Source organism: Oryctolagus cuniculus, chromosome 13 (assembly GCF_964237555.1).
Source record: "Oryctolagus cuniculus chromosome 13, mOryCun1.1, whole genome shotgun sequence".
NCBI classification, from domain to species: Eukaryota; Metazoa; Chordata; class Mammalia; order Lagomorpha; family Leporidae; genus Oryctolagus; species Oryctolagus cuniculus.
Window position 1 is genome coordinate 13,356,418 of NC_091444.1, and position 25,769 is coordinate 13,382,186.

The 25,769-nt window shown below is 35.9% G+C and overlaps 1 protein-coding gene and 1 pseudogene across 1 annotated transcript in view; one reads left to right on the plus strand and one right to left on the minus strand.

Moving 5' to 3' along the window:
- Window positions 1-25,769, minus strand: part of ASPM (assembly factor for spindle microtubules) — a 53,165-nt gene that overhangs the window by 5,284 nt on the left and 22,112 nt on the right. The window contains exons 13-28 of the mRNA XM_008268710.4: window positions 25,206-25,424; window positions 22,108-22,315; window positions 21,871-22,013; window positions 21,634-21,762; window positions 19,687-19,881; window positions 10,847-14,611; window positions 9,925-10,311; window positions 9,117-9,283; window positions 8,518-8,614; window positions 7,323-7,529; window positions 5,791-5,940; window positions 4,604-4,795; window positions 4,248-4,440; window positions 3,972-4,126; window positions 2,524-2,700; window positions 752-921 (exon numbers count right to left, since the gene is read on the minus strand). Coding sequence (XP_008266932.3) covers window positions 752-921; window positions 2,524-2,700; window positions 3,972-4,126; window positions 4,248-4,440; window positions 4,604-4,795; window positions 5,791-5,940; window positions 7,323-7,529; window positions 8,518-8,614; window positions 9,117-9,283; window positions 9,925-10,311; window positions 10,847-14,611; window positions 19,687-19,881; window positions 21,634-21,762; window positions 21,871-22,013; window positions 22,108-22,315; window positions 25,206-25,424 — 6,554 coding nt within the window. The remainder of the gene's footprint in view (window positions 1-751; window positions 922-2,523; window positions 2,701-3,971; window positions 4,127-4,247; window positions 4,441-4,603; window positions 4,796-5,790; window positions 5,941-7,322; window positions 7,530-8,517; window positions 8,615-9,116; window positions 9,284-9,924; window positions 10,312-10,846; window positions 14,612-19,686; window positions 19,882-21,633; window positions 21,763-21,870; window positions 22,014-22,107; window positions 22,316-25,205; window positions 25,425-25,769) is intronic.
- Window positions 17,965-18,060, plus strand: LOC127483645 (U2 spliceosomal RNA; annotated as a pseudogene).

Sequence of the window (25,769 nt, forward strand, 5' to 3'; positions counted from 1 at the left end):
TAAGGTAGCCTTAAAAAACTAATATAGGTTCTCATAAAGAATTTCTACGGGGACTGGTGTTGTGATATAGTGGGTTAAGCTGTTGCCTACAATGCTGGCATACCATGCAGGCACTGGTTCACGTTCTGGCTGCTGCACTTCCAATCTGGTTCTAATAATGCACTTGGGAAAGCAGTGGAAGATGGCCCAAGTGCTTGGGTCCCTGCATCCATGTGGGAGACCTGGAGGAGGCTCCTGGTTCTGGCTTGGCCCAGCCCCAGCTGCTGCAGTCATTGTGGAGTGAACCAGAGGATGGAAGAGCTCTTTGTCCCTCCCTGTCTCTCTCTGTAGTTCTGCCTTTCAAATAAATAAATAAATCTTACGAAAAAAACCTTCTCTACAAAATGAAATTTCAAAAATTATGATTATGAGAGGAATTTCTGGCAGGTTCTAAAGTTTGTTCTCCATGTAGGGGGAAACAGTGATACAATAAAATGATAATAAGCTTAGCCTTAGCTTTTAACTATTTAATACAAGGAATTTGCTGAATAATGATTAAGTGCTCAAAGTTATAAAGTTAAGTGCTCAAAGTTATTACTTCATTACTTAGAATGCCTCCTTTATATTTACCACACATTCTCATTCATATTTTGTTTCTCTATAGTTAAGAACAATATACTGAGTATAGTAAGTGCTCAATAAATATCTATTTAATGAATGAATCAATTAATGAATAGTGACAAAAAACTACGGAGTACACTTAACTGCTTACCTTGAAACCATCCTGGTCCTCACAGGTGTTTCTGGAATAAAGGGAGTGCCTGTACAAAGATTCTTCTTTTGTTTGTAAAGTATTCTTTTAGTATCCATTTTATGTTTATGAGCTGTAAGTTTGTAAAGACTATAAATACGGTCAACCACTTTGGACCTACTTCGTACATCCTAAAAGAGAAAATGTACATTTATTAAGAAGTAATAATAATTGGCCGGCGCCACGGCTCACTAGGCTAATCCTCCACCTGTGGCGCTGGCACTTCGGGTTCTAGTCCCCGTTGGGGTGCCGGATTCTGTTTCTATCCCAGTTGCTCCTCTTCCAGTCCAGCTTTCTGCTGTGGGCCGGGAAGGCAGTGGAGGACGGCTGAAGTGCTTGGCCCCTGCACATGCATGGGAGACCAGGGGGAAGCACCTGGCACCTGGCTTCGCTGCACCGGCCGTAATGGCCATTTGCGGGGTGAACCAATGGAAGGAAGACCTTTCTCTCTGTCTCTCTCTCACTGTCTATAACTCTCTCTCTGTCTTTCTCTCTCACTGTCTAACTCTGCCTGTCAAATAAAAAAAAAAAAAAGAATAATAATTGAATTTTTATCTCTTCTAGAATAACACAACCATCATAATAAGCTATACACAGTAAGTGTTGATCTTTTAACAACAAAGGACAAAGCTCTTTCATTTCAGCAGGCAGACTGATTTAAATGATGAACTAATCTACAAGACAACTATAAAGAAGTCAAATATTCAAAAATTGTACATTAACTCATACAGAAATATCACACCCAGTTATCAAGTCTCGTGAATTTTATCATGTCAAAGCTTCTGAAGTCATCCACTTGTCTCAGTGACACAACCCTAAGTCAAGTACAGTCTCGTGCAGAGATCATTCCATATCTGTACTTGCCTTCTTCCTTAGTGTCTCCCTCCTATATCTGCCTGTGCTCTTCCAGATTCATTCTTCAGTCAGTAGCCAGAATGATATTAAAACTTAAACTGGAAAATATCATTCCCTAACTTAAAATCTTCAGTTATTCCCCACTGTTACCATGATAACAAACACAGTCAAATCATAGCTTATGGCTACCCCCATATTAATTGTGATACCTACAGAGAATAACTCAGAGGTATCTCCTTAGAAAAACTTGAAATACATTTATAGTCACAACAGGAAGATAAAGAGTTCTACATATCTAGTTTTCTACCTTACTAGGATAATTTATTCCCTTCGGTACATGTGAATTGGTTACTTATCTGGATGGAATAAATTCTATTTCCAGAATTTCATTTCTTTAACATCAGAAACAACTTATACACACACACACACACAACCACACACACAACCACACACACACACACACACACACATACATGAGTTAAAAGTACCAAAGTCATAGTCTTAAGAACCTAGAAAAATAACTGATTAGGGGGCCAGTACTGTGGCATAGTGGGTAAAGCCATCGCCTGCAGTGCTGGTATCCCATATGGGTGCCAGTTTGAGTCCCAGATACTCCACTTCCAGCTCCCTGCTAAAGTGCCTAGGAAAGCAGTGGAGGATGGTTCAAGCCCTTGGGTTCCTGCATTCATGTGGGAGACCTGGAAGAAGCTCCAGGCTCCTGGCTTCAGATCGGCCCAGCTCTGGCCATTGGGATCCTTGGGGGAGTGAACCAGTGGATGGAAGACTTCTCTCTGCCTCTGCTTCTGTAATTCTGCCTGTCAAATACACAAATAAATCTTTACAAAAAAAAAAAAAAAAAGTAACTGATTAATACTTACAGAGGCTCGATTTGTTGTCTTCATTAAAACAGCCAACAAACAACAAGTTTTTGTGAAAATGCTTCCACCTTTGTCTGCAACTCTATCACCAGGTTTTTCTCTGTACATCTGCAAAAGCTCCAATAATGTATCTATACTATTTTCTACATCATAAACTGCTGAAGTAGTTTTCTCATACTTGAAAAGAAGAGAATGAAATTAAAAGTTACAATGGATACGTAATTTTAGAAACTGACCAGTCAAAAAGAAAGTTTAAAATCTCTCACAATGAACATCTGGAAGTAATTAAGAGGAAGTTTTTAAAGATAAGACCATTTCTTTTCCTTTCAGGAAAAGAACTTATGTATGACAGTCAATCACAGGGTAAGATAACAAGTAAAGCCAAGATCTACTTAGTTACGTTAATGTATGCTATTGAACAGAAAATGAGTCTGCTTTGAAATTAAAAAAGTGTGACATTAATAAATCTAGGATATACTTATCCCAATGTGCATTTATATAATTGTATCATTAGATTCATATTCAATTTGCATGGTTACACAAATAACAAAATGACATTAATTAGCTGGCAGTTATAAGGCATGTTAGTGTATCAAGTACTTACATACATTAACCCACTTAATCCTCAAAATAATACTTTGAGATGGGTACTGTTACTCTATCCATTTTACAGTTGAGGAAAGTGAGGCACTAAGAGGCCAAGCAACCTCTAATGCAGGTCATTACCTGCAGAGCTGAGATTCAAACCCAGGCATTAGAATCTACGCTCTTATCCCCTGCCTCTCAATATGAAAATGTAGCTCAATGTGCTCTAAGTTGTGGTAGTGCTCTAAGGGCTTGGGTAGGGAAGAGAAATCTTTCATACTAATAATTTTGATTGCCAGCAATCTAGCTTGGTATAATCCAAAGCTAAAGACTTACACTAATACACAGAACATGGCAGGGTAAGTATGTTGTAGCAATCACATTTTGGCAGACGTGATTACAATGAGGTGTTACTGTTTTGAGACATACAGCAGGTAACAGCAGCAGCTTCATGACAGAGTGAATTTAAATTCAAGTCCATAATTTAACACACTTAGGTTTTTAGAAGAGGAAACTAATGAATATAACTTATTCCATCTCTATAAAATGGGAATACAAACTATATTTGAGGATTTTTATAAGGAGTCAGTTAAAAAATGCATGAGAACTCCTAGCATGTAGTATATACTCAATGTCAGTCATCACTGTTATAAATATTGGAAAAGCAGGAGAAATAAAATTATATTAAAATTAGAGTTTCTATCTGTAGTTCTTAACAGATTAAACACCCCTCCCCCTCAGACTCTAGCACATAAATTAATTTTAACTTAGATCTAAGTTCTAGTGATGAGAAAGCATAAACTTAATTTGTAGGGTCATGTTTCTTGATCAATGAATATTTTATTATTAAAATGGAAAATTACCTTAGCTACATTAAGCAAGACTTGTATAGCATATCTGATAACTTCCATACAAGGAACACTGCGATTACAACTTCGGATCAAAACAAATATTTTAGGAATTGCTTCACTCTGGGCCATGTTTTCACAGCAAAGAGGAGACAATCTAGTAACTACCTCTGAAAGGGAAAAAATTAGGTAAATTCACAGCAACAAAATGAAGTTTTAGCTAATACTGTACCATTACAACATTCGTTAAGCATTCCTTATCTTATTCAAGATATCTCAAAAATAACTAACCTAGGTGCTTTAAAGCTTCAAGAATGGCAGAAAGGTGCTTATAAGTTGAAAGATAATGAAGTGCAAGTGCAGTTCTGTTGTAGAGTTTGTCATTTTCTTGAATCTCTCTATTAACAACTTGTAGACTTAGTCGGATAGCTTTAATTTTTGTACAATCATTTTTCTTCCTCCAATAATAGCCTCTCCATAAAGCCTTAAAGAGATAAAATAATAACTTTAGTAATATAGCCAAGGTTTTAAACTTATATCTTTGTCTATTTCCACAATGTATATATTTTTAATACATTTATACATAGTATCATTTCAATTAAATCAATTCAGGTCCTAATCTTAAAAATCACATAATTTTCATTTACCTGAATTTTAGTGATTCCATTACTAATTTTTTCTTGTTTTTTGCGAAGGAGAAATTGGCGCACTGCTTTCTGTATTACTGTTGCAGCCTTATTTTGTTGGTTCAGACATTCTTGAACAGCATGTTCAATTTTTATCATGCTATCATTTTTCTGAATAAATCTCTTTTGTTGTAAGCTTGCTCTAAACCATCTCTGTTTAAAACATATAAGGATTGTTCTCATTTTTACTTCAAGATTTTAAAAAAATACATATATATATTTAAATACATGAGAAAGAAAAAGAACAGTATACTGATGTATGTATGTTTAAAAGTTATTTATTTGAAAGGTAGAGAGGACAGAAAGAAAGATCTTCCACCAATGGTTCACTCCCCAAATGTCTAGGTCTGGGTCAGATGGAAGCCAGAGCCTGGAGCTGGATAGGAAATAGAGCAGCTGGGACTTGAACCAGTGCTCACATGGGATGCTGAAGTCACAAGTGGCAGCAAAACCCACTGTGTCACAATGCTAGCCCTTGAAGTAGCTTTCAGCCCTCACCAGTAGCATCACTTCCCTGTTCCACTTGGTGCAAACCCTTCATATACTTGTGTGTGTGTGCACACATGTATTTCATCGTGCACAACACTGCCTTCATTTTACAATTTGTATCAATTATATTCAGCTGTATACATCATTCTGCAATACTTGTCACTCAATATTTTATGTATATATATAGATCCTTCTCCAGAATATAAAAAGCACACCTAATATCATAAGAGCATCCAACAGAAAAATGAGTAATGCACACAAAAATACAATTAAAATACACTGATAAAAACTTGAATAAACTAACACATATGAAAAATGCTAGCAACTGAGTAAATCAAAACAAAAATGAGATCGTTTTCCCATTCATTAGAATGTCAGAAAGCAGAAAGTGTTCCAAAGCCCTGTGCTTGCAAGGATGAAGGATGTAGAGAAATATTCTGCTGGTAGAACTGTTCATAAGTACAACTACAAAACAGAATAATTCAGTTTGGTTTCTTGTGCAATAAAACATCAGCCAATTTCTAACCCTCAAATCATCCTACTGGCTAAATGGTGAAAGGCTAAATATTATATGCCCTTCAAATAAGGTGTGTGGAAACTCTTTATGATATATGAAAAGTTTTTAACAGAAAAACTGTATCATCGAGTTTGTTGCTAACCTGAATACAGATGGCTGAATTAACCTGCTTGTTAGCATGCTTCGCAGCAAGGTGACGTCTGAAAGCTCTTTGGATGCTGACGGCAGCCAGGTGATAATACGAAGCTGCTGTGAAGCGGAGCAGCCGACTTCTGGTTTTCTGTTCTAAAATCTAAAGAGGGGGGAAGAGTAGCACATTAATTATTAACTCTCTGACTCCTAAGATAATTAAGGTTTATTTTTGTATAAACTCAATATCAAAATCTATCAACTAGTAAAAAATACTTTTAGTATTAGTTACATTATAATTCAAAATTATTATAATCTGTACTAATCATATTTTAACAGTGTAACACTCATAACTCTTAATCTGTATTAACCATATTTTAACAGTGTAACAAAACTCATAGCATAGAAAGCAAAAGTACATTTTGGGCACTTAACTAAAAAATAATAACATTTAATTTAAGTAAACTGCTCAATATATTCTCTATAACACTAGTTAAGGCTTTTCAATCTACTTACAATGAGAAAGGTATAAACATTAAAGCTAAAATAGGTTACAGGAAGACTATTAGAGATGGTGATACTAAATTAGACAAAATAAAATGAATTATTTTTCCAATATTAGTCTAGCACAAGTGAGCCTAAGACTCATATAGTATAAGTTTTCTGCAGTAACCCGTGACCTTTAGACTTCCAATTTATACTTAATGAACAAAATACAAAATAGTTCTTTTTATTTTCAAATCTCATTATTATTTTGTCTATGCCAAGACTTTACACACTGGAAATGTCTCATGAGCATCCTAAATATGGATTTTTTTCTCAATGAAATGTGGAAGCTATTGCAGGAATGAGACATATATGTCAAAGAGCTGATTTGTGGTAGCAAAAAGCTACTTGAACAATAATTGTCCTTCTTCAACTATGGTTTTTTTGTCTCATACTTCCATCAGTTCTTTTTAAAGAGTTAATATGCGGCCGCCGCGGCTCACTAGGCTAATCCTCCGCCTAGCGGCGCCGGCACACCGGGTTCTAGTCCCGGTCAGGGTGCCAGATTCTGTCCCGGTTGCCCCTCTTCCAGTCCAGCTCTCTGCTGTGGCCAGGGAGTACAGTGGAGGATGGCCCAAGTGCTTGGGCCCTGCACCCCATGGGAGACCAGGATAAGTATCTGGCTCCTGCCATCGGATCAGTGCAGTGTGCCGGCCGCAGCACGCCGGCCACGGCGGCCATTGGAGGGTGAACCAACGGCAAAGGAAGACCTTTCTCTCTGTCTCTCTCTCTCACTGTCCACTCTGCCTATAAAAAAAAAAAAAAAAAGTTATTATGCAAGAGAAATTTTATTTTTCACCCTTGGCAGTGAGCATCTCTAGGAAAAAGCAGGGTCACAGAACAAAAGTCTGTCAAAACAGTGCTCTTGTCAGCTGAATGAATTTAACAGTGCACACGTATTCGTTCTGAAATTCTCTAACATCCAAAATTTCTTCACACTACTTAACATCAAATACTTTCATTTCATAACACTGAGAAAGTCTACTTAAAAATACGTACTCTTTTTCTTACTAACCAACCGCGAACCAGTGCTTGAAGAATAATTGTAGATTCTTCTAATTCAGCATATTTCATCCTTTCACACTTCTCAGCCTCCCTGGCTTGGATATATTTTTGTATGATCAATGCAGGTTTCTGGTGAAGAAAGACCTGCCTTCCTTTATATGTTCTAAAATGTGCTTGGATCACACTAGCAGCTCGATGTCTCTACAAGGAAAAATTTGCAAGTATCATTAATAGATGGAAATAGTACAAATTTCAATGAATCAAGAGGCTCTTGAATTTCTTAGCATAAAATGGGATGGGCAATTATCTTCTTTACAATTATAGTTTTAAAATGTTCTGTATTTCATAGATATGACAGGTGATGAAGTGTTATTTCTAAACTCATATAAATCTAGAGCCAAAAATGAAGGAGCAGGCCAGGATCAATAATACCTAGGGCTCCTTCCCTCTTATCTTCTTGATTATTTTCACAGTAAGGCAGAAAAGAACAAAGATTATTATAGGACAAACGCATCTGACAAAAATGCTAGCTACAGTAAGCGCAGAGTGGACATTATAAACAGCTATGAGGGAAACTTTACATAGCTTCAAGAACCATATATTGCATTTTACACACCGCAATCCCACAGATATGCTCACAACCAAAGTATAACAAATATACTAAAAAGGATATGAATTAAAATGGTTTAAGTCATTTAAGCTAGGTGAGTTTTAAGGCTAGTTTTAGAGCCTAATTCCCTTGCCAAATAGTGAAATGACCTTGAGAAATACCATTTTATCTCTTTAAATCTGTTTCCTCATCTGTAAAATGAGTGGGCTTACAGAGTAATTGCCTCATAAGGTTGTTACAAGGAACAAATACATTAAGTGTCAGTAGTAAGAATTTTAACAGATTTATTTAATAAAAGATCATAGGAATTTTAGCTACTTTAAAACTTTGACGTTTAATGTTACATTATGACTGTCCCCAAACATTATTTATTTTCACTTAACTCATTCAAACTTGAGTTTGAGAATATTTCATAAATATGTATATATACACAATACTAACAAATATGCATGTTTTTATTGAAGAATATAATTTCCAATTGACTATAATATGTATATGTGAAATACATACATAGGTATAAAAACAATATTTTTGTTATTTTCCTAAAGTAGTTCTTGGAAAAATGTTTCTTATACCTACTTTTATCATTAAGAAGTTCTCACGAGCTATTCTTGCAGAAAGTATAGCTCTCCATCTTCTCTGAATGGTAATTGTTGATGTTCTCAAATTTAGAAATCTAAAAAAGTAGTTATTAGAAAGTAATTTTAAATTACTTTAATATATAAGACAATTCAATGAACAGTGTTATTTCCCTTAAATGTTTATTTATTACAACTAGTTGAAAGGCAGGGGGAGGAGGGGAGAAAGGAGGGAGGGAGAGAGAGATCAATTGATCTTTCATCTTCCATCTGCTGGTTCACTCCCCAAATGCCTACAAGAGCCAAGACAAGGCCAAGCTGAAGACAGGATTCCAAAAATCCATCTGGTCTCCCATGTGGGTGGCAGAAGCCTAAGCACTTGAATCTATAATCTGCTGCCTCACAGGATGTACATCAGCAGGAAACTAGATCGGAAGCAGAGTAGCCAGTACTCAAACTGGCATTCTGATATGGAATGCAGCATCCCAAGCTGCGGCTTAACCCACTGAGCCAAAGCCCACCCAATAGTGTTATTTTATATGAGCACTTAGCTACATACACAAGATACTCTCATTCTTCCATAGAGCTACAATATATTACCGTTCTCTCTCCAGTTTGGTATAGAAGTAACCTTGAATAATTTTAACAGCTTCTAACACAGCCAGATATTCTTTGCGTGCTCTTTGACACCGATACCAGGCTTGAATCCTGCGGACAGCTTTCACTTTACGTAAATATTTCCTAGCCTTGTATCTCCTCCACATGGCCTAGTAAATACACAAATATAAGAAATATGCAATGAGCTATTTTTTATAAAATTGGAGAATCAATATTAAGGACAATTAACATACGCTTAAGGCTGAAAATAATCAACTGCAGAGATATGATCATATCATGACTCTGACACACATTAAGTCTTTTTTTTTTTTTTTTTTTTTGCCAGGCAGAGTTAGACAGTGAGAGCCAGAATCTTACTGCCTCTATTGCCAAAGTAGTTTCATATCACTTTTTATTGCTCTCTTTAGGTTTTGGAGTTTTCCATGTTAATCTGCTGCAACTGAATATTCCTTTTACAATTTACTTGGCTATTTCCAATTGATCCTTCAACTCAGTATTCTAAGTTTAACAGCCACCGAGTAAAACACTAACATTTCACATCTAAGTTCAAAGCTCAGTTTATTATAGGTAGAACAGAAATAGCTGAAGCACCTGGATTCAACTCCTGCACCTGTCTTTTCTGTGCAACACTCGCAAGTTATTTAACCTGGTTCCTATATTTTATGTTTTAAGTAAGTTGGTAATTTACACACAACACTATGATTTTCATGATCTGTTTTAGTTTGCTTTATAAATTCTAACAAAAACTGGTCAGAAAAGGTTAAAGCTTTGCATTCAAATATATAAATACCTGAATTTTGAAGGTGCTATTTTTAATTTTTTGAAATCTCCTTTTCTGTATAAATCCTTTAACTGCAGCTTGAATAGTGATAATACTGCTCCTGATTCGTAAATAAAACTGTCTTTGATGTTTTACAGACAGAAGGGCTCTGTAGTGATTTTGTAAAACCACTGCAGCCTTTCTATACATTAGAAACTGTTTTCTGGTTTGCCATGTCCTGACATACTGCTGCAGTGTGACCGCAGCTCTTTTCTGGTGAAGAAATCTTCTTCGACACACAGCCATCTGAAGGAAGGACTGAATTCGCAGGGCTGCGCATCTACGTGTTTCCAGTTTTCTTGTGACCATTTTACGAAAAGCTTTTTGAATTTTCATGGCAGCCCGATTCTCTGCTTCCTGTGAACAAGCAAGTAGAGAAGCTTTACATCATGTGTGAATCACATCGCCCCCTTTGCACAGCTTCATATTGAGCTTTCACTCTGTTACAGCAGAACAGACTGGTTAACAATGGCTACTGTGTTTTGCTGACAGCGCTTTCAATTCCTGTGTAACTTTACTTCCCCTAAATACATAGCCTGAACAGTTCAGATGGATTTTTGAACTGCTAAAAATTTCTCCCTTTCCTTTCTCATTATGACATATGATCCACAATAACTCTGAACAACAATAACCATAGTTCTCTTTGAAAATCAACCATGGACCTGTGCATTCAGTAGAGTGACTGAATCAGTGTGGTAGCCAATTGCATACACTGTAAGAAGACTGCATGCAAATAACTGCTTAGGTTTGCCTTGCTGTTAATGCTCTATATCTTCTTGCTCTAAGGTGGAGATACCCCCTTATTTTAAAGGCTTTAAAATGCTTCTGAGTAACAGCAGCAGCCTTATGCTATTTCTGAATGTTTCCTTATATTCATTTCCCAAAAACTTGCCTGAATACAAGTTGCTGCTACTTCCTTAGGTGTGTTGTGTAGAAGAGCTTCTTGTTTCTTTTTATTTGCTCTGTATTTTCCTTGTATTAATTTTGTAGCCCACTGAAGCTTTTGGTACAGACAGTACTGCTTATACATTCTATATGTGCTTTGTATAATGACAGCAGCTCTGTGTTCTTTCTGTAAATGCTGTCTCACTTTCATTCCTTTATAAGCAGCCTGAATGACCACAGCAGAATCCCATCGCCTGACAAAATTGTCTCTCTCCAGTTTTGCAGCTGTGTATGCTCGATAACGTTGTTGAATTAGAATTGAGGCATTTCTCCAAGTCTGAAATGTAACATATGTTCTGTGCATTCTGAAAGTGGCCTGAATGACAGTTGCAGCCCTGTGCCTTTCTTGTAACTTCTTCCCTTGGAGTCTTCGGTAAGACGACTGTATCACAATGGCTGCTTTTCGTAACTGCAAGAATTCATGCAATTTTTTCCTGGCACAAACGGTGGCTCGATATTTCTGTTGAACAAAAATAGCAGCTTTTCTGAGGGAAATGAATCTTCTTCTCATCACTAAAGATCTAAACCTACTCTGAATAAGAGTTGCAGAGGAATGCATGCTTTTCAAATGTCTTCTAGTTTTCATGCCCCTAAAGGCAGCCTGAAGGACCACAGCAGAACGTCTCTGTGTGAGGAAACACTGCCTCTGCAGCTTCCCAGCTCGCTTTGCTTGGTATTGTTGTTGGATCACAAGTGAGGCCTGTTTCAGTGCCTGGTATCTCACATATGCTCTGTGCATTCTGAAAGTAGCCTGGATGTAAGTAGCAGCTCTGTGCATTTCTTGAATCTTTTTCCTCACCACCCATCCTCTATATGATGACTGGATTTGAATAGCTGCCCTCTGCAACTTAAGGAATTGTAAGTGATGCTTTGTACAAAGTTTTGCACGGTATTTTCTCTGAATCCAAACAACAGTTTTTTTGAGAGAGAGGAATCTTCTTCTCATGATTAGAGTTCTAAATCTCCTCTGAATAAGGGTAGCACTTAAATGCATAACTTTTAAATGTCTCCTGGCTTTCATTCCCCTAAACGCTGACTGAATGCATATTGCAGATTGTCTCAATTTGTTGTACCTTTGAAACTGCATGTTTCTTTCTTTCACTGCACGGTATCTCTGCTGTACTATTTTTGTTAACTTCTTCAACTTATTAAAGTGTGTTTGCTGTCTGTATCTTCTATAGTGTGACTGAATGAGTGTTGCTGCAATCTGCATCTTTCTTAGAGACTGTCTAACTCTAGCTCCTCTAAAACTTGCCTGAAGAATATTAACAGCTTTCAAAAATGTCAGGTAATTTTCACGCTGAATTTTACCTTGATAATATGCTCTATATCTTACTTGAATTACAACAGCAGCTTGTCTCAGTCTATGGTATCTTACTCTCAACTGATACATTTTAAACATGGCTTGAATAAAAGTGGCTGCCATATGCATGCGTTTAATATGTCTTCTTATTCTAACACCTCTATAAACAGCTTGGATCTTAACTGCTGTCTTCTTTAAAGTAAGGTATTCCCTATGTTGATGGCTTGCAATTTTAATATTTCGATACCATCTCTGAATTATAATAGCTGAGGCTCTATAGGCTGCATATTTCTGTTTTGTTTTATAGGCTCTATATTTAGTCTGTATAGTGACTGCTGCTTTGTTGCAATCCTTTAGTCTTTTTCTCACTTTCATACCACGGTAAGCTGACTGTAAAATTACGACAGCTGCTTTTGTCTTCAAATATAAATGATGCTGTTCTCTACCAATACTGTAAGCCCTGTAATACATTTGAATCAGAAGAGCAGCTTTCTTCATAGTTTTCCACTTCTTTTGTTGCAGATGCATTCTACAGTATGACTGTAGGAGGACAGCACATTGGTGTTGCCTCTGAATCTGTCTTCTCAGTGTTCTTCCTCTCCATGTAGACTGAAGCATTAATGCAGCACGACGGAGCTCAATATACTCCATACGTTGCTTCTTTCCTGCAATCCATGCTCTCAGATGTTGCTGGATGACCACTGCTGCTGTCTTTAACAATCTAAACTGTTTCTGGGCCTTAGTCATTCTAAAAGCAGACTGAATCTTCATTGCAGCTTGATGCTGCCTCCTGATCTGCTTCCGAACTTTCCAGCCACGATAAGCAGACTGGAGAGAAATCACTGCTGCCCTTGTCTTTAAAAAATGTGTTCTTACATCACAAGCAGTCTTATGTGCCCTATACCATCTCTGAATCTTTACAGCAGAAAGAAGCACAGATTGGTATTTCACCCTTTTACTGTAGCCTCTAAAAGCAGTTTGAATTTTAAGGGCAGCCACAGACTGTTGTTTCATCAGCTGCCGTACTTTATATCCTCTGTAAGCTGCTTGTAAGCAAGTAGCTGCTCTTTTGACTTGCAAGAAATTCTTTCGCTGATTGACTAGTGCCTTGTATGCACGATAGTAAATCTGAATGACAACAACTGCTTTATAAATTTTCAGGTAGTCTTGCCGCATCTTTCTCATTCTGAAATAGGATTGCAGTAAAATAGCAGCTTTTCTCTGCAACCTTATCTGCTTTCGGACCAGATGTCCCCTAACAAAAGCTTGCAGTCTGATACAAGATTCCCGCATCTGCACATATTCTTCTCTCTTCTGTGCACCCAGTTTTTGGGACCGGTACCACTGCTGGATAAACACTACAGCTGCTCTTAAACGTAGATATTGTTTACGTGTTTGTTTCATCCTGACAATTGACTGCAGTTTTATTGTAGCATATTTTAGTTTCAGAAATTTCTTTTTGGAAAGATAAGCACGGTAATATGATTGGATCTTTACAATGGATGTGAGGATGCGAACAGATGTTTTCCTGGCTTGCATCCCTCTGTATGCAGATTGTAGAACAATGACAGCAGAACGTATTTTCTGATAAGTTGCTAGAGCTTTCCTGGCTGTAATATAAGCTCGGAAATAAGTTTGAATTACAAGAGCTGCTTTTTTCATCTTCTTGTATTTCTGTAACTGTTGATGTTTTCTTATGTGTGCCTGCAATCTGATAACACACTTCTTAAGGCTTAAAAATCGAAATCTGTTTTGTCTCATTCTCCAGTATGATTGTAAAATACAGGCAGCCCTAATCTGTCTGTGTAAATTACGAGCTCTCATTCTCCTGAAAGCAGCCTGCAGTTGAATGGCCGCAGCTCGTTTCTGCAGATAATTGGTGCGTTCAATCTTTCCTCTCAGATAGGCTCTGTAGTACTTCTGGATCGTCAGCACAGACTCTTTTCTTCTTTTATATAACTTTTGGGCTTGAAAGCACCGAAATCTTCTCTGAATGATAACAACGCAAGATCTAATATAAATATATTTCCGTAATTCTTTGTGCATTCTATACCATGATTGTATGACAACAGCAGACTTTTCCTCTTTAACTTGTTTCCTGAAATGCCATTCTCTAAAAGCTCTTTGCAGAATAATCACAGCTCTTAGCTGTAATTTCATTTTACGTTGCCTCCACCTTCTGAACACAGACTGAATTATCAGGGCTGATGATTTTAACATTTCATATCTCTGTTGATCTTGATTTCTTCTTAAACAGGCACGCCAATGCCTCTGAATTGTAACTGTAGCCCAAAGATATCGCTTATAAGATGCTACAGCAATTAGCATTCTTATCCTAGACTGCAAAATGATTGAATAATATTTCAGTTTCAGAAATCTTTTTCTAGCAGAGTATCTTCTCCAATACCCCTGAGAAAGGTAAGAAAGAACAAAGTAAAATAGATGTAACGTTCCATACTTAACATTTCTGAAAATACTAATTTTTCTAACATTCTGTTTACAAATAAAAACATTAAATTAGAAAACCAGTGTATTTTTACTACTTATCTCTGACTTGTACTTTAGTTTTTACATGGATAGTATTGTAGCCAATTCAAAAATAAATATCTCATTCCTCATTATATTTACATTGCATTTGTATTCCAGAGTCATAAGCAATATAAACAAATTTGTTATATATAATAGGAGCAAAAGAGTCAAAATAAAACTATTGTAATATTATTCTTGGTTACCTACTGATCCTAAATGGTTTTGTATGCGTTTTCTCTGGATGTTATAGGATCCCTTTATTTATTTCCTATTATTTATTTCTCTGGATGTTATATGTTCCCTTTATTTACTATCTTAAAATGACCAAAAATTACTTAATTGAGGGATCCTATACCATTATATTACAGGCTCAATAATACAAGCATAGTTGGTCCTCTGTCTCCATGGTTTCATGGATTCAACCAGTATCAGACTGAAAATGTCTGGGACAAGAAAATTGCATCTGTACTGAACATGTAGATGTAGTCTCCCTGTCCTTTTTCCTTTAAACAATACAGTATAACAACTATTACACAGCTTTTACATTGTATTTTCAGGTATAATAAGCAATCTATAGACAAGTTTAAAGTATACAGAATAATATGCACTAGCTTATAAAATTCATTTTGTATAAAAAACTTGAACATTCACAGATTTTGTGGTATCTGCTAAGGTCCTAAAACCAATGTAACTGGATTCCAAGGAACAACATACAGCAATGTGGGAAATAAAGAAATCAAATCATTTTCAGTTACTATTTACTTAGGAATAACATTAGTTTCTTTCTAAAAATTTAGAAATTATAGATACCTGGCAAAAAAAATTCAATAAGATGATATATTTGTCCAAAATATAAAGAGGGGAGCTGTCTTAATTTTTCTCAAGTATTTGTTGGACAGTACAGTAGCTGAACACCTCACACTTCTTTAACAGTGTTTATTGCGCATGCTGCTATGCTTGACCCAAGCACATCTATCCAAGGACAAGAAAGTTATGGAGAACATTTGTCTCCTGCTGGCCATTTTTATAAGTTTTACTGCCTTCTCTATTAAATGTCACCTAAAATCCTGTTCCTACTCTTTAGCCTGAGAAGAAATGACACATACTCTATATTATTTCTCTTAATATTAAGAGATGTAATTAAATAAAACATGAATTGACGTACAGTCAAGGTTATTTGTGCAAAATGACCTTGAAAACTAACTATAAGCTATCTCTTATAAGTAAGCTGCCCTAAAAAATAAGCAGGGGGACCACTATTGTGGTGCAGCAGGTTAAGTTGCTTATAACTACATCCCATATCACAGTGTTGTTCAAGGCCTTGCATCTTTGCTTCAGATTCAGCTTCCTGCTAATGCACCTGGGAAGGCAGAGGAAGATGGTCCAACTACTTAGGCCCCTTTCACCCACGTGGGAGATCTGGATGGAGTTCCTGGTCAAGCTTTGGCCTGACCTGGACCTGGCTACTACAGTCATTCAAGGAGAGAACCAGCAAATGGAAGACTTCTGTCTTTCCCTCTGTCACTCTTTCAAATAAATAAGTAAACAAATTTTTATAAAGAAAAGGCAAAGTAAAGCAGAAAAGGCAAAGTAAAAGCAAAGTAAAGTACTAAGAACTCTAGTATTTAGAGTTGCAGTTACCTTTATTTTTATTTTTTTTCCCCAGATATTTGAAGATACAGATCAGGATCTAGACTTGAGGGTGGCTACTGAGTGAAAACACACATGGGACTGATACCCATAGAAGGCAGATATGAACCTCTGGCCTCAACCTAACAAGCGGATTATCTGCTAACACATATCAACCTTCTCCACTGGATTTAAACAAAACACTCTCTCATATTTAAAAAACTCAAATGAAATGTAAAAATGACTTGGCATACATTAAAGGAAATTTTCAACTTGCACATTTAAAGATAAAACTAACGCCAGTGATGAGATGACACATATATTAGAAATACCTAACACAGGTATTTTTTAAGATAGCTAACTTGAAAATGTTCTAGTAAGTAGAACCTAATGTAAAGATATGTCTCAGTAAAGATATCAAAGGATAAATAATCAAATGATAATAATAGAACTAAAAAACACAATAACTGAAACAAAAAATTCAATGAACTAATAGAATGGAGATGGAGAAATCAATTAATTTGAAGATCAGAACAAATTATTAATGATGAACATGACAGAGGAAAATAAGGGAGAGGAAAATATCTCAATAAACTATGGATAAGGGGGACTTCCTCAATTTGATAAAAATTAGCTCCTCAAACCTATGGCTAACATCAGACTTCATGGTCAGAAATTATATCCTTTCCCTTAAGATTTAGAACAAAGCAAGAAAGGACCTCTCACCATTCCTAATCAATATCATGAAAGCAATAAAAGAAGGAAGAAATGAAACTATACTTATTTACAGATGATATTATCAGGAAAATTTAAAGTACTAACCAAAAATATCCTAGAATAATAGCAAATTGAACAAGTTTATAGACTACAACATTTATATTAGCATCAAAATACATACACATATATCTAAAATACATACACATACATCTACATACACATCTATCTAAAAAATATGTACAAGATACCTATGAACAAAATTTCTAAATTCTGATGAAACAGTCCATAGTTTTAAAAGATCTAAATGAACAGACACTTTCTTGAAGAGGAAGAATCAGTATTATTAAGATTTCAGTTCGTCCAATTTGATTCAATGCAACCACAGTCAAAATCCTACCTAGTTACTGTTAGAATCAACAATGTGATTCTAACATTAGATGGGAAGGCAAAAAAAATCAATACTCAATAGCACACTGAAGAAAAACAAAGTTGGTGGACAAATACTACTTATTGTCAAGACTCAGTAAAACTACCCCCCAAATACCCGCTACAGCCGGCACGCTGCACCAATCTGAAGCCAGGAGCCAGGTGCTTCCTCTGGTCTCCCATGCGGGTGCAGGACCTAAGCCTTTGGGCCATCCTCCAATGCCTTCCCGGGCCACAGCAGAGAGCGGGACTGGAAGAGGAGCAACCGGGACAGAATCCGATGCTCCAACCGTGACTAGAACCTGGGGTGCTGGCGCCGCAGGTGGAGGATTAGCCAAGTGAGCCGTGGCGCCGGCCAGAAAGTTATTTTTAAAAAATGCTAAAATATGTCACATCCACATGCAAAAATATAAAAGTTAATCTCTTTACCTTTTATAATAATTAACTAAAATAAAAATATAATCGCTTCTCAGCATTTTGGCTAAGATCAAGTGTAGTATCTGTTCTTATTAGTTTAAAAATATGAAATTATAAAAACTTTTAAAAGACAACAGTACAAAATCTAAACGACTTTAGTTTGGCAATCACTCTTTAGACAAATACAAAAAGTATCCTACTCATAAAAGAAAAATTTATCAGCTAGACTTTATTAAAATTTAAGAATTTGGCTCTTACAAGATTCTGTTAAGAGAAGGAAAAGACAAGACACAGATTAAGGGAAAATATTTTCAAAAAAATCATCTGATAAAGGTTTTATATTTAAATTATATATATATATATCTGAAGCCTTTAAAACTCAATAAGAAATTATACAATTTTAAAATGAGCAAAAAAATTTTTAAATGGGCAAAAAGATTTGAATAGATGCTTTTCTAAGGAAGATATTTAAATGGTAAATAAGCATATGAAAAGTTTCTCAACATCATTTGAGATCTGCAAACTGATAAATATGTGATACCACTATCTACCTATAGAATAGCTAAAATTGAAAGTACTGGCAACACTAAATGCTAGCAAGGATATGGAGCAAAAGAGACTCTTATTCTTTTCTGGAGAGAATGCAAAATGACAGCCACTTGGTAGACAGTTTGGCAGTTATGTGAAAAGCTAAACATAGTCTTATTGTGCAATAGAACAATCACCCCAACTCAAGACAGTTCAAAACAAGTCCATGGAAAATCCTGCACAAAAATGTTTATAGAAGCTTTTTTTATAATTGCCGAAATTAGAGTAATTGAGATATCCTTTGATAATTGAATAGATAAAAAGTTCTAATATACCCATGCCAAGGAATATTATTTGCTAATAAAAAATAAGTTAACAAGCCTGGAAAAGTATAGAGTACTCTTTAAGTACATGTTACTAAATGACAGAAATCAAAAGGTTTCCAACTATATGATTTTCTGGAAAAGAATGAACTATTGAGAAGAAGAGCACTGATTGCCAGAGTTTAGGGGGAGAGAAAAGGGAGGAGAAAATCATTAGGATAAAGAGGGACATTACATAATGAAAAGAGTCAACTCACCAAAAAGATATAGCAATCCCAAATGTGTATGACCTAACCAGACCTTCAAAATATATGAAGCAAAAACTCAAAGAACTGAATGGAAAAACACATGTCCACATGTTAGAGACTGTCACCTCTGCCTCAGCAAAAGAATGAATGGAAAAAAATAAGTAAGGATATCAAAGAACTGACCATCAACAACCAAATGGAGCTATCTGACATTTATAGAACACTGTGCCCAACAACAACAGAATACACATTCTTTTTAAGCATACATAGAACATTCATTGGGATCGTGGGTCAGTAAATTTTTGTATATAAAATATCACATAGCAAGTACTTAGCTTTGAGGGCCAATTCTGTTTCAAAAAGTCTATTTTGCCACCACAGTGCAAAAGAAACCCACAGATAACACATAAAAAAATGGATGTGGCTGTGGTCTAAAAAAAATTGCATTTCAAAAACATATCAGGACAAAGGTAAAACACATTCTGGGTTTGAGTAACCACATTTTTGGTATCTGCTGGGTCCAGTAATCAATTCCCCTCAGATATTGAGGATGCCTGCATTTAAAGATCTTAAAATATAATTATTTAAAACTATCACATTTTGCCTTCCTACTTAAAAAATGCCATTAAGAGTTTTTAAGTTTAGTAATGAGTCAAATATACTCTACCTGAATAACAGATGCTGATTTTTTTTTAACTTTTTCCAGTTTTTCTTTTTTTAATGTTAACAATTTTTGCTGTGCTAAAACTCTTCGCCAATATTTCTGAATTACCAGTGCTGCATTAACCTCTTTTTTCAATCGTCGTTTAGCTAGAAAATTGATTACAGCAGATTGAATAATTCTTGCAGCTTTATCTCTTTCCTTAAAAAGAAAAATATTAGCAATGTGAATTAAACACTTAAGAATCTTAAAAATTGTTCTTTGATAATTGTCTATTAGTCAAATTGATCCTGGAATTAAAATGTCTGCCAAGCCTCTTGTGTTCCTCTTTGGAGAACAGATTCACTGGGCATGTTAAAAGGGCCTATTGCTGGGCTTGTAGGTATCTGTGCATGATGGAAAAGAGTCCTAAGAAATAGTCTAAGATAAAAATCAAAGAAATGATTTATCCATCCGAGATCCTCAGCAACTGAGATAAAGACAATATGAAATATAATGAGGCGTGTTTTTAGATTTGGGTCCAGCAAATTCATGCTTGAAGTGTAGGAAACAGAATTTATAGCATAAGGTAGCTATTATTTTGTTGCAATATAAAAAAGGGAAGAAAGAAACAATTCTTCTTGAGCACAGCTCTGTGGTGGTGTTAACCACAGAGTCTCAGAGGTCAAAGTGCAGCTGGGCTTTGGAGGGGTGGTATCTGATACGCCCTGCACCATCGTGGTCAAAGAGCAGACAGCCACCACGGGAACACTAGAGGCCAGCACTCTCCAAATCTCTTATTTCTATGACTTCTGATAACAAACTACTATGAAAAATAACAACATATTTTTGTTCAGTACCAATCTAAATACTTCATGAATGATACATTTAGACCTCACAATAACCATAAAAACAAATGAGCAGATAATACTTTTCAGACTAGCAGGAAGCAGAAGTAGAAAAGTTATGTGACTTGTCTTTTCCATAAACATAGTTAGGATTTCAAGCAGGCAGTCTAATCTGGCAGATAAGTCCTTGGCCTTAATCACTTTGCTACACTTTCCAAGGCTACCTTAGCAATTCATTTTAATTGAATAGCAAATTAGAATTTGAGTTACTTCCTCCGGTGGAAATCAACTTACAGATGTCTACCAACCCTTTATGTTTCTGTCTGGGATAGTAAATTATGCAAGGATGGGCTCTACACAGTGATAAGCTATATAGTTCCTCACTAATAATAACAACCAGTAGATGGTATCTGTATGTGAAGGCTGTCAAATTGATAATTTAACATAAAAAAGGTAGTCAATCCAATTAAAACAAATATTAAGAAATGGTAAGGGCCATATACTGGATCACTCATCTGCAGGAAGACCAGAAACATGTAAAACTGGGCGGGAGGAATTATATATACATCAAGTTGACCAAGTCACCTAACATCACTGCCAGAGCCTCTGTGAAACTTAGGACCTTTAGATCTGTAGACAGTCAAGTTAAAAAAACACCTCATTAGCTAAAAAAGAATTTTAAAAAATACTGTAGTTCAGAATTACATAGCATTGAGGTAGAAAGTGACAGAGGCCAGAGGCTTCTGATCTAATTCCCTGATAATGCAATTGGGAAAGCAAGAGAAAATGGGCCAAGTGGTTAGGCCCCTGCCACCCAAGTGTGAGACCCAGATGGAGTTCCAGGCTCCTGGCCACTGACTATCCCAGCCCCAGCCATTGCAGCCAGTTGGGTAGGGAACCAGCAGTTGGAAGATCTCTAACTCTGCATTTCAAATAAATAAAAATAAATCTTTAAAAAATTTCAAAAAGAAATACAAAAAAAGAAAGAGAAAAAAAAATACCAAAAGTGCTTCACACATCAGTAACATGTAAAAATCATGCGAAGAATCAATCAACCAGCATCTTATAAGTGACAATCCACACTGCAGTGTTTCATTTACTGCAGTGTTTCATTTACAGGGAGTACCTGATAGCATTTCAGATCTTTTTGTAGTTTATATTTTCTCCAGGTTGTCTGTATAAGACGGGCAGCTCTTATTTCTTTACGAAGATCCAAAAGCCTTGCACAGAGAAATGACAAATAAGTAATGACCACCTAAAAAACAAAAGATGTTAAGTGAAGATCGACAGAGAATATATGCCTTCCTATCATCTTCTGAGACTCTTGTTATCAAAGGTTATAAAGAGATCTTCTGTTACCTACCTTCTCATCTGGAATTGTATTTGACATATCTGAATGATGAATCATTGCAGGTATTCCACCAAGGTCTCGAACTGCAGACCTAACTAAATGAAAATTTTTCTTCTCATTTTCTAGGAGCTCTTTGTATAGTTCTGAAGCATTTTCTAGTATGCAAGTGAAAAACAGTTATTAGACTACAGCTGCCAAAGATCAAGCATGGCAAAGAATTGGAAAAGTTACATATAAAAAAGTACTAACCATGATCAAATGCTTTAAGAGACAGATCCAAAGAACTATCATCAGATTCAGATGATGAATTTAATACCACTGAACCGGTCTGCGTGCACTCCACAGTTTGGGTAGTGCGCTGACAAATGGCATCAAAAGGCACATAGCAAGGGTGGTAGTGGTGGATCAGGTAACACAACACACGACCATCTGAGAAAGCCACTGTGAAATTCTCCACCTGAGAGAAAATGCCAGAAAAATATTAACTATCTTTTTAGATAGTAAAACATTTTAATAGCTTTGTAATCCTTTATTTTCTTTTAATAGCTAAGAATACCAGTTGCTAACAGTATCCGTGATGATACTATTGTCACCAATTCTCAATTATAAAATACCAAACATTCCTAAAATAGGATATGGTTTTATTAATAATAAATTTGTGGTATTATTATAACATTAATCATTATCCTTGATTGAAGAGAATCCCTCAAAACCTCATGTCTTGCCTAGAACCTCAGAATGTGAACTTATTGGGGCCGGCACCATGGCACAGTGGGTTAACACTCCACCTGCGGCACTGGCATCACATATGGGCACCAGTTCTAGTCCCGGCTGCTCCTCTTCCAATCCAGCTTTCTGCTACGGCCTGAGAAAGCAGTGGAAGATGGCCTAAGCCCTTGGGCCCCTGCACCCACGATGGAGACGCAGAAGACGCTCCTGGCTCCTGGCTTCGGATCAGCACAGCTCTGGCTGTTGCAGCCAGTTAGGGAGTGAACCAACGGACAGAAGCCCTTTCTCTCTGTCTCTCCCTCTCACTGTCTGTAACTCTACCTCTAAAATAAATATAAATAAATAAATACATAAAAAGAATGTAAACTTATTTAATGAAGTCACACTGGTATAAAATGAGCTTTAATCCAAAATGAATCAACCCAGATGTCTACCAACTGATTACTGGATAAAGAAAATGTGGTATATTAACACTATGGAATACTAGTTAGCCATAAAAAAGAATGAAATCCTGTCTTTTGCAACAAAATAGATGTAACTGAAAACTATTATCCGTAGTAAAATAAGCATCTCAAAAAACATAAATATGTTTTCTCTGATAAATGGTAGTTAATACAGAATACAAAAAAAAAAGTATAGGAATGAAATGGACAGTTTGTGATATGATTGTTTATACTTATGCAGAACCGTGGTCTTCCTACTTTTTACTTGTTGAATATTATGGTTAGTAGTGAAATAAGCCTGCAGATATAGAGTGGATTAAAATTACATCTTTGTAAAAACTGATGACAGGAAGAGATGGGAGGGAGGTAAGGAAGTCAGAGAATGGTAGGAGGGAAGCATGGTTGTCTTTTCAGAACTGTACCTGTAGAATGCATGAAATCTGTTCTCTTTATGTTAATATAAGAAAACTTCAAAAAATAAATAAAGCTAACAAAAAAATAAAAAAACAAAAGACAAAAGAAGCAAACATACAGGGAGAACTCCATGTGATAACAGAGGCAGACTGAAGTAACACACCTACAACACAAGGAATGTCAAGGATTGCTGAAAACACCAGAATTTCAGAGAAAGGCATGGAATAAAGTCTCCCCCAGAATCTTCAGTGAGAGCATGGCCAGGCTAACACTTTGATTTCAGACTTCTAACCTCTAGAACTGTGACAAAATACATTTCTATTCTTTTAACTGATACAATATTTGTATATACTTAAGGAATACAATAAAATAAATTCCATAAACATAATGTGTGATGAGCAAATCAGGGTAAATAGCATTTGACCTCCTTAAACATTTATTATTTCTATGCACAGAAAACCTATGAAACCTTCTAGTTATTTTGAAATACGTAACAAAGTGACGTAGACTATCGTTAGCCAACTATGCTATAGAACACAATGAAAATAGACATTGGACAATTGGTTGCAATAAATTTCTATTTTAAGCCACCTAGTTTGTAGTAATTTTGATAGCAATCTTCATAAATTACAATAATTATGGTTGATTCTCATTATTCATGATCACTGAATTAGTGAATATTGAACTCATCAGGGAAATACAAGTACAGGGTTAGGCTCCTGTGTGCCTCTGGTCACAATATTTTCATCAACCAGTCAATATATAACCTTGTTTTAGGTATGTTTCTCATTCAGTAACAACGAATTTGCAGCAAAAGCATTACAAGTCATACTTGAATGAAACTTATTTAGCACACTTATTTCTGCATATTACAATCTAGGAACACTAGACTATTACAGCACTACACTTGAGGGACATTTTAAACAGGAAATGAGCAAGAAAAAGCACAAAAATGCAAAATACAGGACACTTGCTTTTTTCAGTGGAACTGCTGAAACAAGAAGGCAGAGTATCACTTCACTGGACCTCACTGGAAATGAGTGCCTTGGTGTTTACACACCAGCATTAATTCTTGCATTAGAAATAAATTTTAGTTAGTAGGCAAATTCCAAATAAGGCATCCATGAATAAGGATGTCAACTGTGTCTTCTTTAGCTCTCTAGTATTAGTTAAAACAGAGATATGTAATTGACAGTTTTTCTACTAACAACTTCAAGGTATAAGAGTTTACCATATCTAGTTATATGTGCTCTACATCATTTGTTCCTGTTTTATATTCCTTACTAGATGTGCAGCAGAGCATTTTTTCCACATAATTATACTCTTAATGGCAATAAAAGCAAAAATAGATTTTATGTATTAAGTTTAATTGTACTTCACCAAAATGTGTTTCAGCATCCTGGGTTGGGACAGGTGTTGTGCAGCTGTGGATTAAGCTGCTGCAAGGGGCACCCACACCCAACATGGTAGTGCTGGTTTGAGTAGCAGCTAATCTGCTTCTAAACCAGCTCTCTGCTAACACACCTCAGCAGCAGAGGATGATGGCTCACGTGTCTGAGCCTCTATCACCCATGTGGGAGAACAGGATAGAGTTCCTGGCTCCCAGCTTCAGCTCAGTCCAGCCCCGGTCATTGTAGTCATTTGGGGAGTGAACAAGTGTATGGAGGATTTCTTTCTTTTTTTCTCTCTGTGCTACTCTACCTTTCAAATAAATAAATCTTTAAAAATATATTGATTTTAAACAAAGTCAAAGAAATTTACCTTTTTATTATAGAAAGCACAAACAGCATTCACCCAATCCATCAATAATTTAATGCTTTCACTATATTGTCCAAAGGAATCATGATTCCTTTTGTCTTTTTTATTAACAAAAGCATCAGAATGACATGTTAGTGCAGACATTGTTTTCTTTATACGCCGCGTTTGTTTTAGAAAGTCAATTTCATCCTTTAATTGATCTAAATTTAGGGAAATATCCACCTGAAATACACATAAGAAAAAATAAATACCTTTATGTTTTCTGTTGAGTATTTTTAAACCACAGAATTTAAAATAACTATCTTTTACTTAGAGAAACTATTGAAGGCTGAAATATAACCCATAAAGAAATTTTTTAAAAATCTAGGGAAATACATACAACATATGTTTTAGCATAAAAATGCATTTTAAAAAAGACAAACACAATCCATGGAAGTGCTAGAATGCTTAAGACTTAAAAATGTGGAATTTGTAGCAATATAAACCTCTGTTCTAATCTCTACTTTTAATCAATGACATAAGCTTCAGCTTCAGTTTCCTCACTGTGAGGAAGATTTTACAACCAAC